Genomic DNA, 14,496 nt, shown 5'->3' with positions numbered 1-14,496 from the left:
CACTACCCAACCCGGCGCAACCGTGCGCCGGTGAGCCTCACCGCCCCTTCCACCGGCACCACTTCACTCCGGCGAGTCCCCCCACACCGGTCTCCCTCTCTCACGCTCTCTCTTCCTCTCTCTCGGCAGTGCACAGCCCGAATGGGCTTGATGTTGCTGTGTCGCCGTGCACCATCCTCCGGTGCCACCACCTCCATGGTAGCCTCCCCTTCCATCGGCCATCCTCCTCCAGCGAGCTCGGCCTCCATCTCCATGCCGTTTGCCCCCACAAAGTCCACCTCTCTCTTGCACGGGTTCTCCACACCCACGGCGAAGCTCCACCTCCTCTAGCCACTGCACCACCACCGGGACCTCCTTTGGCCACCGACCACCTCTCGTAGCCATCCCCACGTCCAGCCAAGCCACCATGCATGCTCACCTTCCCTCACGGATGCCCACTTCCCCTTAGGCCACCTCCACCACCGTACGCCGCCACCCACGGCATGTGACCACCCTCTCCGACATCCTCGAGTCACCACCGACCCATCCCAACCACCCATGGCCCCGATCTGCCACCTAGGCTCCCTCACTCTCTCACGGCATCTCTCCCTCTTACACATAGCCAGTTTCCCCTCCACCACCGTGATTTGTGTGGTGATTTTTTTTATTTTGTGGCATTTTTGTGGTGATTTTTTTATTTTGTGATATTTTTGTGATGATTTTGCTGTGATTTTGTGGTGATTTTACCGTGGTTTTACTTTGAGGATGTAGAGAGGGACGCGGAGATATAGTGATTTTGCTATGATTTTGTGGTTTTGCCGTATTCACCACTGTTTATTACTGTTTATTACTATTTACATTATAGCCTTTTTTAAGTATAAGGAGAGCATGAAAATTACTTTACTGAAGTGAGAGCATTGGGAGGGATGACGAATTTTATCGCTACAAATATCGAAATTAACTTGTGAGAGTACAAGAAGCTCAAATTAGAAGAGTTTAGTAATGAAAAAGCCAAATAGATAATAATGGAGAGTCGATAAAAATAATAAAATAAAGATGATCCCTTTTTTACTATACTAGAAAAGTAATAATAAAATACAAGAAGAGTTAAGTGGCGGAGGAAGTCAAATGAATAACGGAGAAGTAATAACTACGACAAGATGAGAAGTCTTTTTTCTATTTTTTAACTAAATAAATAGTAATAAAATGATAGGAAAACTTAAGGTGCCGTTTGCATGCTAAATTAAGATGCGACGAATTAAGATAAAAATAAAATAAAATATTATTAAAATATTATTTAGTAATATTATTATTATTTTGAAATTGAAAAAAATTAAATTTTTTATTATATTTTATGTGAAAATTTAAAAAAGTTGTGGCTGGTTTAGATTCAGAAGTAAAATGAGATCATTTTAGATGAAAGTTAAAAAAAATATTGTTAAAATATTATTTTTTTAATATTATTATTATTTTAAAATTTGAAAAAGTTGAATTGAGATTTGAAAAAATTGAATTGTTTATTATATTTTATATAAAAATTTAAAAAAATTATAATTATGAGAGGAAATGAAACACTTTATTTATATGTTATAAAGTTGGATGACAGGAGCAATTTTGTTTGTTACAGAGCAAATTAAATGATGTGGCGACATTGGCAAGAGTAATACCCATCTGACGTGATTATATAGAGTATGTAGAACCAAGAAGGAAAATGCCTAATTCGTCCTCTGTCTCTGCGTCTCCCTCAATTTCTCTGCGAGTAAATTCAGACCTATTAAAACAAATGAACATTAACTCCCTTCTAAAGACCTACAGATCTGTAAAAAACTGAAAGAAAAATAAAATAGTCAGATCTGAACACGACCTCTTCGCATATATGAAGATCTGTTCATATTGTTAACAAACCTAATAGGAATAAAAAAAGAGAACAAAAAAATAGATAACAAACAAAATAAATAAAACACAGCAAATATTGGAGTGGAAGTAAAATAAAAAAATAAAAATAAAAAAATAAATAAACTGAATCACCAAAAAAAAAAAGTATCCACCTATTTCTTCATCTACATCCAAACACACCATAGAAAGAAAAATAAAAATAAAAAATGAAATAACAGAAAACAAAAACAAAAAAGAAATTTGCAAATCAACCAAAAAGTAAAAAAAATTAAAAATTAAAACCACTCAGATCTGGACACCATGTTTGTTATAAGGACAAGTCTCTCAGAAAGAAACAATATTAACATCTCACACGTCAAGTACTTGATTTACATCTCAGAAAGAAAAATGGAGAATGAAAAAAAATAGAAAAAAAAATTGCAGTGAGAAAGAAACAATATTAATATCTCATACAATAACATCACAGACTTACATCACCAAAAAAAAAAATTTAAAACCACTCAGATCTTTAGAGAATTGCAAAACAATATCAGAAAAGCCTTATTCACACGGAGAGAGAGAGCAGGGCGAGAGCAGAGAGGGAGAGAGAAAGAACGTAGTTAGAGGGAATAGAGGTGTGAGTGGCACTTTGTTGGTGACATGCTGTCACCAACTGTGTATCTCATATGAGCATCATGATGATCTGCAATCTAGATTCTACAAGATCACTAGAAGCTAGCCGGCTTATCAAGTCATGAGTTGGTATAAGCTAGATAATAGATAATATTATAAAATATATTATAATATTATTATACGTAATGGGTAATTATAATAAAGCTCATATATATATATGTATATATATATATAATATATATATAGTTCGATCCATCGAGTATGCAATTAATTCCTGTGATCGGATAGTTTCAAAACTAATGCAATTAATAAACCTAATAGGATTTAAACAGATTTTTTTTTCTTTACATATGAGAGTATTAGTATTGGTTTCATCAAATTCATTTTTAAAATTTGATGAAAAGTACATATTTTTCATAAATTTAAAACTTATTTATACATAACCCACATTGAATTAGCCATTAGATTAAACAAAATAATAATATAATATTATTTTTTAATAAAAATATTTTTAATTTTTTTTATATTTTAGAATTACACTAACCATATATACATTAATAATTTAATTTAATACTTAAATTATTGATAGAGGCTCATTCATATTGTTAAGGCCAAAAAATGCAACAACACCCATCATACAGTAGTGTTAGTAAAAAAGACACTCAAAACAAAAGATGAAAGATTTTTAATTGATAAAAGATTACTTCCTTTCAAAAGCAATAATCAAAACAAACTTTCTTTTCCACCATTTTTTGTTTCTCCCTCCATTTCAAAAAGTAAAGTCAGTACAAGTCAACTATAGATGATTTAACTTTAACTGAGTCAACCAATAGCAGCACAAAAATTTTAACGTCGTCTCTATTGATCCGGTATAAAATGACACAAAATGAAACTTATCGCAAGAAGCTTTGTTAAAATTATGGATGTTATAAACATGTATTGAATTGAATGATATTTTGAACTAATGTTTTTATTTTCTCCACTATGCCTTAAATTATTTAGGTATGCAATGATCTATTTTACTTGTGATGTTTATTTATAAGATCATGTTAAAGCTTCTATTAATACTCTTCTTTTATAATATATCACAACGTGTAATTATTTATAAATTACATAAACATTACATCGTTATTTAATTAACTAAAATATTACGTCCTTATTAATAAAAAATTAGTTCTTAATAAAAATAAATAAATATAAACTAAGCCAACGTACATTCAACGTTGCTTTCACCTAGTGCAAATATTATATATATATATATATATATATATATATATATATATGTTGTGGACATGTTTGCAGTGATTCTATGTAATTATTAAAAAAGAAAATATTTTTCTTTTTCAAGAAATAGAGCTGTTGAACGGCACGTCGCTCAAGGTGAAATGACGCCCTATACATCACAGCCTCTTTAACAATATAAACATTATGAGGCTCCAAACGGATAACGCATAAATAAACGAGAGGTTCAAAAGGCTTAATACTAAATACTGTACGTATAAAACATCTCATACCATATATCTCTCTATCTCTCGTGAAGAAGAAAGCCATTAAAAGATGGTAGCCATCAAAACCATTCAAACCTCTTTCACTGCAACCAAACATGGAATTTTCCACACAAAAAGACCCCTCAACACAAAGATTTCTTTCCTGTGCCTCAGCAAGCCCAACGATGACTCAAATTCAGAGGCTTCTTCGCCCAAAGGAGATACCCGCAAGCAAGAGCTGCTTGCCAGAATAGCAATGCTTCAGGCTCAGAAAGTCCGTCTCACCGACTACTTGGATGAAAGGTCAGCTTATCTCTCACAGTTTGGCGAAGAAGCCAATGCGGAGTTTGACAAGATTGGAGAAGATGCCCTCAAAGGACTGGATGAAGCTAGTGCCAGGGTTTGTTGAACTTCTTAATTCTGCATGCAAATCATAAGATATTTTTTTTTTTATATAAGTAAGAAGTAAATTTTATTCATTCGAATGAACTAGGCATAGCCCTGCAAATCATGCAATATGATTATAGACCAAAAAATATAACCCACTTGTTTTCAATTTTCATTTCTGTTTGGCAGATAATGGAGAATATAGAGAGCCGCATGCAGGCCTTTGAGGAATCCTCAGAATTGAACAGACTAGAGATTGAGAAGAATGAAAACGAGGTAGCAGAGTTTGAAGGCCAAATGGAGAAAGACCGGAATGAAGGGCTGTTCTTCAAGAACCTGAGGCAAAGGACACCTGCAGAAAAATCAGAAGCAAAAGAGGAAATGGAGAAGATAAAAGAGGTTACTAAAGAGAACGCCGGATCAAAAACCAGGAGGAATATTTACCTTGCATTAATAAGCCTGATAGTCATTAGCATTGCAGATTCTTTCCTGTCCTCTTCTTCTGATTGGCGAAAGGTCGCTGTTCTTGGAGCAATTCTAGTGGCTTTGCTCTCTCAGTTCATCTACGAGCAGAGGATTTTATCAGAAACAGAAGATAAGTAGAAGGGAAAGACCGATGAAGAAAAGAAGTGAATATCCTTGGCTATGCGCTGATAGAATTTCTAATATAAGACTTTTAGCCATAATTGTATTGATTGAATGTGGCATGATACAATAACCCCAAGCTGATACTAACGACTTGGGTCTGATACATCAAGCTACTTCACTTTGGCATCATCAACATCTGAACTTGGTGATATAACTACAACCACCAAGACCTGGGCAACCAAGTTACCCTATCTGATGCTTTATGAACATTTCTCCTTGGCTACGCGCTGATAGAATTTCTAATATAAGACTTTTAGCCATAATTGATTGATGTGGCATGATACAATAACCCCAAGCTGATACTAGCGATTTGGGTCTGATACATCAAGCTACTTCACTTTGGCATCATCAACATCTGAACTTGGTGATATAACTACAACCACCAAGACCTGGGCAACCAAGTTACCCTATCTGATGCTTTATGAACACATTTCTCCACTGTAAAATTGATACAAAAGAACTAGCTAAAGGTTTCACATTTTGGTAGCTGGATGAATGGAGATCCATGTATCTATATGTACGATCATCCAATCCTGACTTTTATTTTCTTGTTAATTGTTGAGAAGACATTATCCCTATGGACCATTGGATGGTAAGCAACTTCTTGTCTACTAGATGTGGAAAAAAAAAAACTACTATGATCGTTAATTAGCTTTTCCGGTCATACATATGAACTCAAAAAGCAGCTGATATACGTAATGAAACGTTAGGAGCTTAAACTTACTTCGAAGCCATTTTAAGTCAAAACAGATCATGTCGAAGCCCCATTACTTATTTTGATAATCATGTCGAAGCTCCATTGCTAAGCACCGCTCTTACAAGTATGTTCCATGTAATGGCAGTTGGAAGAATTCCGTGATCCAAAGCATGGTTTAAGTACCCAATAGCATCTGATATCCTCAGGCAAGAACAAAGCCCCTTCAGAGTAATATTATAGGAAATGATATCCGGCTGTAACCCATTTTTTAAGATGAGGGCCCAGATCGCTGATGCCTTCTCACAGTCTCGGGCTTTGTAAAGCCCCTCCATAAGGGTATTGTGGGTTACAAGATTTGGAATACAGTTCCACTGCTTCATCTTGAAATAGAGCTGCAAAGCATCTTCAACTTTCCCAGCAGAGCAGAGCCCATGAATCATAATGTTGTACATAGTTACGTCAGGTTTGAAAGCTTTGTTGAGAAACTGGTGCCACAAGTTGAGGGCCATGTCCATTTTATTGCCTTGAAAGAGTCCGTCTATCAGCAAGCTACATGTGATTATGTCTGGCTTCCAGCCCTTCTCCAGCATTTCCTTCACAAAAGAATACGCCTCACTAAATCTTTCAGCTTTGCATAATGCATTTATGAGAATGTTATAGGAGACAACAGTTGGAGAGAAACCCTTAGCTCCCATTTCCCCAAAAATGCGAATTGCATCCTCAAGTTTGGAAGCTCTGATGTACCAATTAAGAAGTGCATTGCAAACATGAGGATTCATTTTACAGCCATGCGTATCCATCTGATCCACAACTTGAGCCACTTCATCTAATCTCCCTTCTTTGCTTAGGCCATTGATAACCGAGGAATACGCAAAAGCATCGAGATCACCTTCCCCATTTCCAGCCTCTTTCAAAATCCATAAAGCCTTGGACAGGTACCCATTCTTACACAACCCATGAATTAACACTCCATAAGTGGTTGAATCTGCACTGCAACCCTTCTCCGGCAAGAGTTCCCAAATAGACATTGCTTCATCAACCTTACCGCTATCAAACAACCCTCTAAGAAATATGTTATAACTGACAACATTACGGCAACCATCCTTCCCCATCATCTCCCATAACTCAAATCCCTCCTTAACCTTCCCTGCTCGACAAAATCCATTAAGCATTGAATTATACAATACCACATCAGGAGAGACCCCACTCTCAACCATCTCTTTATAAACTCTTTCAGCCCCATCAACATTACCCACTTCGCACAAGCCATGTATCAAAGTACTGTAAGTAAACAAATCGCAATGCCGCTCATTTTTCTTCATCCTATTCCATATTTCCAAACAATCGTTGAACATCCTACATTTACACAATCCATTGATCATAACATTATACGTAACAACATTTGGATACACTGAAGATGCCCCCAATAACCTCTCCCAAATCTCCATTGCCTTGACAAAATCTCCTTTCTTGAAAAACCCATCAATCAAAATGTTATAACACATAACATCAGGTTCCATCCCTCTGATGGGCATTTCGTCGAACAAGTCCAACGCATTTCGTGGATTCCCAGCCTTTGCAAGGCCATTAATCAAAGTGCCGTAGCTAAACACATCAGGCTTCAAACCCTTGTTCCAAATCCAATCCAGCAACGCCTTTGCCTTCTCAAACTGCTGCTTTTTACACGAAATCTTGATCAAGATATTGTACGTTTGTAGATTCGGGGTCACACCAACCGTCTCAAAGTACGCCAAAAACGACTCGGCTCGGTCCCACTGGCGTGACTCAATTAAAGCATTGAGAAGGGAGTTGTACGATCTTATACCCGGTTTACAGCCAAAAATATCGTCCATTTGTTGAAACACAGCCAAAGCTTTATCGGCCATAGAGTTTTTCGCATAGGCCTTGATCACCGTCAACGCAACGTCTTCTGAGCACTGGCATTTCTGGGTTCGGATCAGTTCGACGACCCGACTGACGTGGGCAATGAATCGCGGGTCCACGAGTCGGCGCAGGATATGGTGGAACACGCTGGGGGAGTGAGCGTAACCCGGGTGGCGAGTCGCTGAGTCGAATAGAGCGAGCGCAGAGTGAGGGTTTTTCTCCGCTTTGAGGAGCTTCAGAACTCGCTTCGGAGAGAGGGATCTGGGGAACTCGGCCATTGAAGAGATGATTATCCGTTGGAATTATCAGACTCATTCTTATATCATTTTTTATGAGCTTCCCGGCACCGCTTATGAACAGTAGAGATTTCCAGCCAGAGGGAGAGCTCAAGAAACAGAAGGCATTATAGAAGTCTCAGAAAGTCTTATCCCCTTTCAGACATCGAGTATCATTACGACTACGAGTGGATGCCATCCTTAGGAAGGAGATGGCAATTTCCTTAGGGCTCGAGTCATTTCAGAAGAACGGGAAAGTCGGAACTCCAGATATGAGTAGGGAGTAGAAGTAAAGGAAAATGCCAAGAGCCGCTGGCGCTTGCATTAGTGTGTAATTTTTTATGTGTTTTTTTTTTTAATTTTTTTTATATAGATTTTTTTAAGAATTTTAAATATTTTAAAAAATAAAAAAAATCATAACATCATTAAAAAATATTTCTTTAATTACGAAATAAAATAATTTTTTTATTTTGTTATTAAAAAATTATTTTTTAATGATTTTTTTTTTACTTTATGATTAAGAAAGTATTTTTTAATAATATTTTAAATTTATTTTATTTTTTTAAATATTTAAAAATATTAAAAAAATTTTCTATAAAAAATAATTGAAAAAAAACACATGCCAGAGCTGTAGCTCCAGCGGGAGTCACTAACGATGGCTCCAGTAGTACTCAAAAATAAAACCAGTGACCAGTTCGGAGATCAATAGCATTGATTTCACTATATATGCATAAAATATAAATAAAAAAATCTCACGTTAAATTATATATTTTTAAAATAAATAATAATAAAATATTTTTTTTCTAAAATTATTTTTTTATATACTTCAAATAAACAATTATCAAATTATTTTTTCTTGATATGCTACAAATAAGCAATTATCAATCTCATTCGATCATCTTTGATTTCTTTGTTTGCATTGCTGTTGAGAGGGAGCAAAGGGTAGGAGAGAGAAAAAATAGTAAAATAATATTTGGAGAGTAAACAACGTTTCTTCAAGTTTAAAGAAATAATGTTCATAACTATACAAAATTTTAAAGATGCATAATTCAATACAGACTAATTTGAAGAGATATTATACAAATATGAATATGAATATGGATAAGTCATTACCTGCTCTAGCATTAGCATTGGTTTCTCCATATGCATATTTAAAATCATATTTTTTTAAGATTGATTTTGTATATCAAGAAAAACTCACGCTTTGGATATGCATCTTTAAACCAAATAATAATAAAATATTTTTATTTTTTCATTATTTTCTTAAAAGTATTATTTTTATATATTTTACTATTAGCACCATGTGCTCAAAAATACAAATTTCATATATCTAAATATTACCAATTTTATATATCAAAATAATCAATTTTATCAATAAATATTAATAAGTACTAAAAAACACTTTGTATCATCAACTTAATATAAATTTTATATATTAAAATCATCTTAATACAACTTTCACAAAGTTAATTTTAATGGGTAGGAGAGAGAAAAAATAGTAAAATAATGTTTGGAGAGTGAATAGTATTTCTTTAAATTTGAAGAAATATTATTCATAACTATGCAAAATTTTAAAGTTGCATTATCTAATATAGACCAATTTAGAGAGATATTATACAAATATGAAGATGCATAAACCATTGTCAATGCTCTATGTTGGTTTAAATTTTGTGTTTTAGTATGATATAAATAAGTTCGGCAAAAACGGATTGATTCATTAATATATTAATTAATTAATAAATGGATTAATATGTAATAATTTGTCTAAACTTTATTTTAAAATTATAATTTTATTATAAAGTATAGTTTTATTATTATTAGATTATGATATTGGTATTTTTTAATACGTTTATATTTTTATTATCAAGATTGTACTTTTAAACCTATACTTATATTTGTTATTGTTAGGTTTGTTAGATTAGTTTTTTATCATAGGTTAAAATCTAATAAATATTAATTTTTTTTAGTAGGTAGTCCTATTGCTTTTTTTAGAGATATTACGGCTACTAATAAATATATATATTTTAACTTTTATGGGAAATTATATTAATTAGGTCAAATGGGTTATGTAGATTAATTCAACCCCTTTACATGAAATGGATTGAAATGAGTCGTGTCGTTTTGACTCATTTTTAATTAATTATTAAATGAATCAAAACGGGTGATACGACACGATCTGTTATTTAAATAGATTGTGTTAGAGCTTGAAGGTTTGATCCGTTTAACTTAACAGCTCGTGTTCTGATGGAGTGAAAATAATGTATTAAATAAGCATGAAGTTGAGGAATTTCAAATTAAAAATATATGTTATATGCTTATTTATACATTAGAAAAAAAGTAAGAGTAATTGATTCCGGACCAAGTGAAACAATGTTTTTTATTCAATTATTCTCACTTAAGGGACACGACCACATACTTCACACTTGTATTCTAAGTGCAATTTCGACTGATTCTCTCTCTCTCTCTGCTTTTCCCTTTTCATCCCTCACAGCCCTAGCCTTCCAGATCACGCACCGCACGAAACAAGAGAGGATAACCAACCTACACATGGAATATTTGAAGGGGGATCTGAGGGAGCACAGAGGAGGCACGACTGGAGGATAAGAAGGGGATAGCAAGAAGCATTCGAGAGGTAGAAAATCAAAGAAGGGTTTTTTAGCAGAGCAGTTTTCGGAGATTGCATCTTTTGTTTTTCTTTCCTTTTCGATTCAAGCTTGTTATGTTTGTGTTTTGCATGGCTGATGTCATAAACACTATATGTGAGTAATTTTCTAAACCTAAGCTCAGGAATCCTTTGAATGGGTTGCGTTTCATGGGATTTTTTGCTTCCATTCTGTTTAGTAAAGTTGTATCTAGAGAATTTCTACCATATGTTGCATGATGCTGTTTTTAGGGTTTTCTTACCTACCCTTGGTTCATCATCGACTAAAGGGCGCGATGGATTCTTGGGTGTTGTAGGACTGTGGTCTTTAGTAGCACTCTTAATGTCAATTTGGAATTAATTTGATGGAGGTTATTTCAGAAGTTACTTTGAATGCATGAATTATATACGCTACCCAGACACTTTGTTCTTGATCGAAATTGTGTTTGAAGGAAATAGAGAAGTCTCAAGTCCTCTTTGGAAACCAACCTATGACAGGGAAACCTGTGGCTTAGGTGTTCGATAAAATTCTTCTTAGAAATTTCAAAGTTTTTTTAATCCCATTCTTTAATATATTGAGCTTTAAGTATTGTTGAAACTGATTTGAAAAATTCATCAAAGTTAGATACATTGTTTTGAAAGAATTATTTCTAATTCTTTTTTCTTGTTTTAAACCTGTGCAAATTGGTTCAGACTCAATAGCCAAGAATTTGGAGTCATTCTTTGATCCTTTTCACTATTATTTTGTTCCAAGTTCCTTTTGGTAAATAAGAGCATCATCATTCTAATTGCAAGGGTATCACAATTCTCAAATGCTTTAATCCATGTGAATTCGACCTTGAGACTCTCCCTAGATAACAACTACACACCTTCTGCACTTGGGAGATATTTTAATTGGAGAGACAAGTTTTTGGCGCCGTTGCCAGGGATTAAACGCAATTTACAAAACAACCAAGTTGCTGCTGTGAGGATGTGTGATTGAGTTGTGAACCTCTTCACACTCTGGTGACATCTAACTCTATCTTTTACATTTTTAATTTTTAAATACATTTCTTTTCTATTGTTATCAATTACTTCCTTTATGTTGCACACCTCTGGTGTTTGTCTAGTGAAGTCATTTGGGTTATTGTATGTCTATTTGGAATCGAGACCACACATCTCGTTTGGTCAGAACAAAGTCTATGATGTACTCTGACTGTGCATCCCTTTCATTTGATTCATCCTTTGATAAATCTAGTACCATGGCTGAAGAAGAGCAAGGTGAAAGGAGAGAGGGTACTCATAACATAGCCCTTATGGATTATTTGCGACCTATTAGGACTAGTTCACCCTCATGCATCATCAAACCCTTAAAATGCAAACAATTTCAACTTTAAACCTGGCATTATCCCTTTGATACCTCACTTCCATGGAATGGAGTCTGAGAACCCATACTTGCATATCAAAGAATATGAGGAGGTATGTTCCACATTCATAAAGAGAACTTCCGCTGAAGAGGTAATTAGGCTTAAGTTGTTTCCATTCTCATTGAAGGACAAGGCCAAAACCTGGTTGAACTTCTTAAGGCCTAGATGAATAAGGACATGGCAGGAAATGCAAACTGAGTTCTTAAAAAAGTTTTTTCCAATGCATAGAACTAATGCATTAAAAAGACAAATCATGAATTTTGCTAAAAAAATACTGAAACCTTTTACCAATGTTAGGAGAGATTCAAGGATTTGTTTAATGCTTGTCCTCACCATGGGTATGAAAATTGGAGAATAATCAATTTTTTCTATAAGGGTTTACTACCCAAGATGAGGCAATTTAATGTGCAATGGAGAATTCTTCAACAAAGAACCAGAAGAGGCCTTTTAGTACTTTGACTATCTATCTGAAAATGCCCAATCTTAGGACACTTCAGATATATATGATAGAACTGAACCTTTAAAAACCATCATTAGAGGGGTTAAGTATAATTTAAGGGAGGTGGATGATGTGCATGTTAGGAAATTAGAAACCATAGATATGAACAAAACCAATGAGATTCAAGCTATACAAAAAGTTCCAGAAAAAGGCAATATCTGTGAAGATGTAGGGCATGCAACTAGTGACTGCCCTACAATTTCAACTTTTAAAGAATTTGGATCAAACTAATGCTGTTAACATGGTTGCTAAACCTTTTGCGGGTCCATTTTCAAATACATACAATCTAAACTGGAGGAGTCATCCAAGCTTTAGCCGGAGAAATGAGCAACCAACTTATTCCTCACCTCATGCACCAGTGCCTCACCAGTATGCACATGCCCTAATGGGACAGGGGCCATCCCAATACCCTGCACTAGTAGTCTTGGGCCAGAGGAGGAACCTTGAGGAAACTGTCCACCAAATGACAGCAAACCTCCAACAAGCAAGGGCAATCAACTATCAATAACCAAAACTCACAAGCTATCAATGACATTAAATGATCTCTAACAAGGCTAACAACAACTCTGAGTATTCAGGAGAAATGGAGGTTCCTAGCACAGCCACAACCCAATCATCAAGGCCAAATCCACCAAGTGTCAGAAATGGCTGAAGACTCAACCCTGAAACAAGTGAAAGCTGTCACAACTTTGAGAAGTGTTAAAATTCTGGAAAACCCCACTCCTAAACGAGACACCACTAGTAATAACTCTAATCCATTGCATATTGAAGCTGAAAAAGAAAATTGGCAAGCACCTGCGCCTTTTCCCACTAGACTAGCTTCTTTGCACAAAGATAAAAACCAGGCTGAGATTTTAGAAGTTTTCTAACAAGTGAGGATTAATATACCTTTGCTAGATGCCATCTAGCAAATTCCCACTTATGCTAAATTTTTAACGGATCTGTGTACCATCAAGAGGAAGTGGAGTGTAAAAAAAAAAAGGCTTTCCTCACTGAGCAAGTTAGTGCCATCATCCAAAATAATATCGCTCCCAAATATAAGGATCCTAGCTCTCCCACTATAGCTTGTACAATTGGAAATTCCAAAATTGGCAACGCTTTGCTGGATCTAGGCTATAGTGTTAATCTGCTGCCCTACACTGTGTATGAAAAGTTGGATTTCGGAGAGTTAAGATCTACCTCAATCACCTTGCAGTTAGCCAATAGGTCCAAGATACCAATAAGGGTGGTAGAGGATGTGTTAGTTCAAGTTGACAAATTCTATTATCCAGTAGATTTTGTTGTCCTTGATATGTAACTGTTAGCCAATTTTGTTTTCCAAGCTCCAATAATTTTAGGAGGACCATTTCTTGCCACTTCAAATGCCTTGATAAGTTGTAGAAGTGGAGTTTTAAAATTGCATTTTGGAAATATGACTCTTGAGCTAAATATTTTTAACATGTGCATACGACCTCAAGAGGTGGAAGAAGCTTAGGAAGTAAACTTGTTGGAGAGCAGCATCTTAGAATCTTTTCCACCATATCACTAGGGATTTAGAAGAAGATTATGAGTTTATGGACACTTCTAACCAATTTCTTTCTGTTTTATATGCAGGAGGAGTGGCAGAGTGGATACCCAAGGTTCAACAGCTCACTCCAAATCCAGCAACAATAAGACCCTCAGAGGAGCAGATCCTAACATTGGATCTCAAGCCTCTACTAGTGGTAATCTCTTCTTGTCTAACTAATAGACAAGAAGATGAGCTATTGGAGGTCCTAACAAAACATAAAAAGGCCATAGGCTGACCTTGGCCGACATTAAGGGTATTAACCTTTTAATCTGCATTCATAAGATTTATTTGGAGGAGGATGTCAAGCCATCTAGACAAATGCAAAGAAGGCTTAATCCTTCAATGGAAGAAGTAGTGAAGAATGAGGTCCTTAAGTTGTTAGATGTGGGTATTATTTATCCCATCTCTGATAGTAAATGCGTTAGCCCCATACAAATGGTTCCAAAAAAATCTGGATTGACTGTGATAAAGAATAAAGAAGATGAGTTAGTGCCCACACGGGTGACTATAGGTAGGAGAATATGGATTGACTATAG

At 35.2% G+C, this 14,496-nt stretch overlaps 2 protein-coding genes and 1 non-coding gene across 5 annotated transcripts; 1 reads left to right on the top strand and 2 right to left on the bottom strand.

Annotated features, from left to right (window-relative positions):
- Nucleotides 1-3,944: 3,944 nt before the first annotated feature.
- LOC121265582 (pentatricopeptide repeat-containing protein At3g09060) lies at nucleotides 3,945-8,147 on the bottom strand. 3 transcript variants are annotated; one of them, XM_041169260.1, is made up of 4 exons: nucleotides 5,734-8,147; nucleotides 4,806-4,924; nucleotides 4,521-4,713; nucleotides 3,945-4,394 (listed from the first exon to the last, which is right to left on the bottom strand). In XM_041169260.1, exon 1 carries the CDS (start codon nucleotides 7,866-7,868, stop codon nucleotides 5,793-5,795), a length of 2,076 nt encoding a protein of 691 aa, XP_041025194.1. In that variant the 5' UTR covers nucleotides 7,869-8,147; the 3' UTR covers nucleotides 3,945-4,394; nucleotides 4,521-4,713; nucleotides 4,806-4,924; nucleotides 5,734-5,792. The 3 variants fall into 3 exon arrangements, with proteins under 3 accessions (XP_041025194.1, XP_041025195.1, XP_041025193.1); XM_041169261.1 differs by having other exon boundaries at nucleotides 4,521-4,697; XM_041169259.1 differs by having other exon boundaries at nucleotides 4,521-4,924.
- Nucleotides 4,045-5,272, top strand: LOC121265583. Its single transcript, XM_041169262.1, has 2 exons — nucleotides 4,045-4,374; nucleotides 4,551-5,272. Exons 1-2 carry the CDS (start codon nucleotides 4,045-4,047, stop codon nucleotides 4,962-4,964), a joined length of 744 nt encoding a protein of 247 aa, XP_041025196.1. The 3' UTR covers nucleotides 4,965-5,272.
- A 3,999-nt stretch (nucleotides 8,148-12,146) lies between the features above and the next one.
- Nucleotides 12,147-12,253, bottom strand: LOC121266658. The gene has a single exon (XR_005940879.1). It is a non-coding gene; the product is annotated as a small nucleolar RNA R71 (small nucleolar RNA).
- Nucleotides 12,254-14,496: the final 2,243 nt, after the last annotated feature.

The sequence above is a fragment of the Juglans microcarpa x Juglans regia genome, chromosome 5D, assembly GCF_004785595.1.
Source record: "Juglans microcarpa x Juglans regia isolate MS1-56 chromosome 5D, Jm3101_v1.0, whole genome shotgun sequence".
Lineage (NCBI taxonomy): Eukaryota > Viridiplantae > Streptophyta > Magnoliopsida > Fagales > Juglandaceae > Juglans > Juglans microcarpa x Juglans regia.
This window is presented reverse-complemented; position numbering and strand designations above follow the sequence as displayed.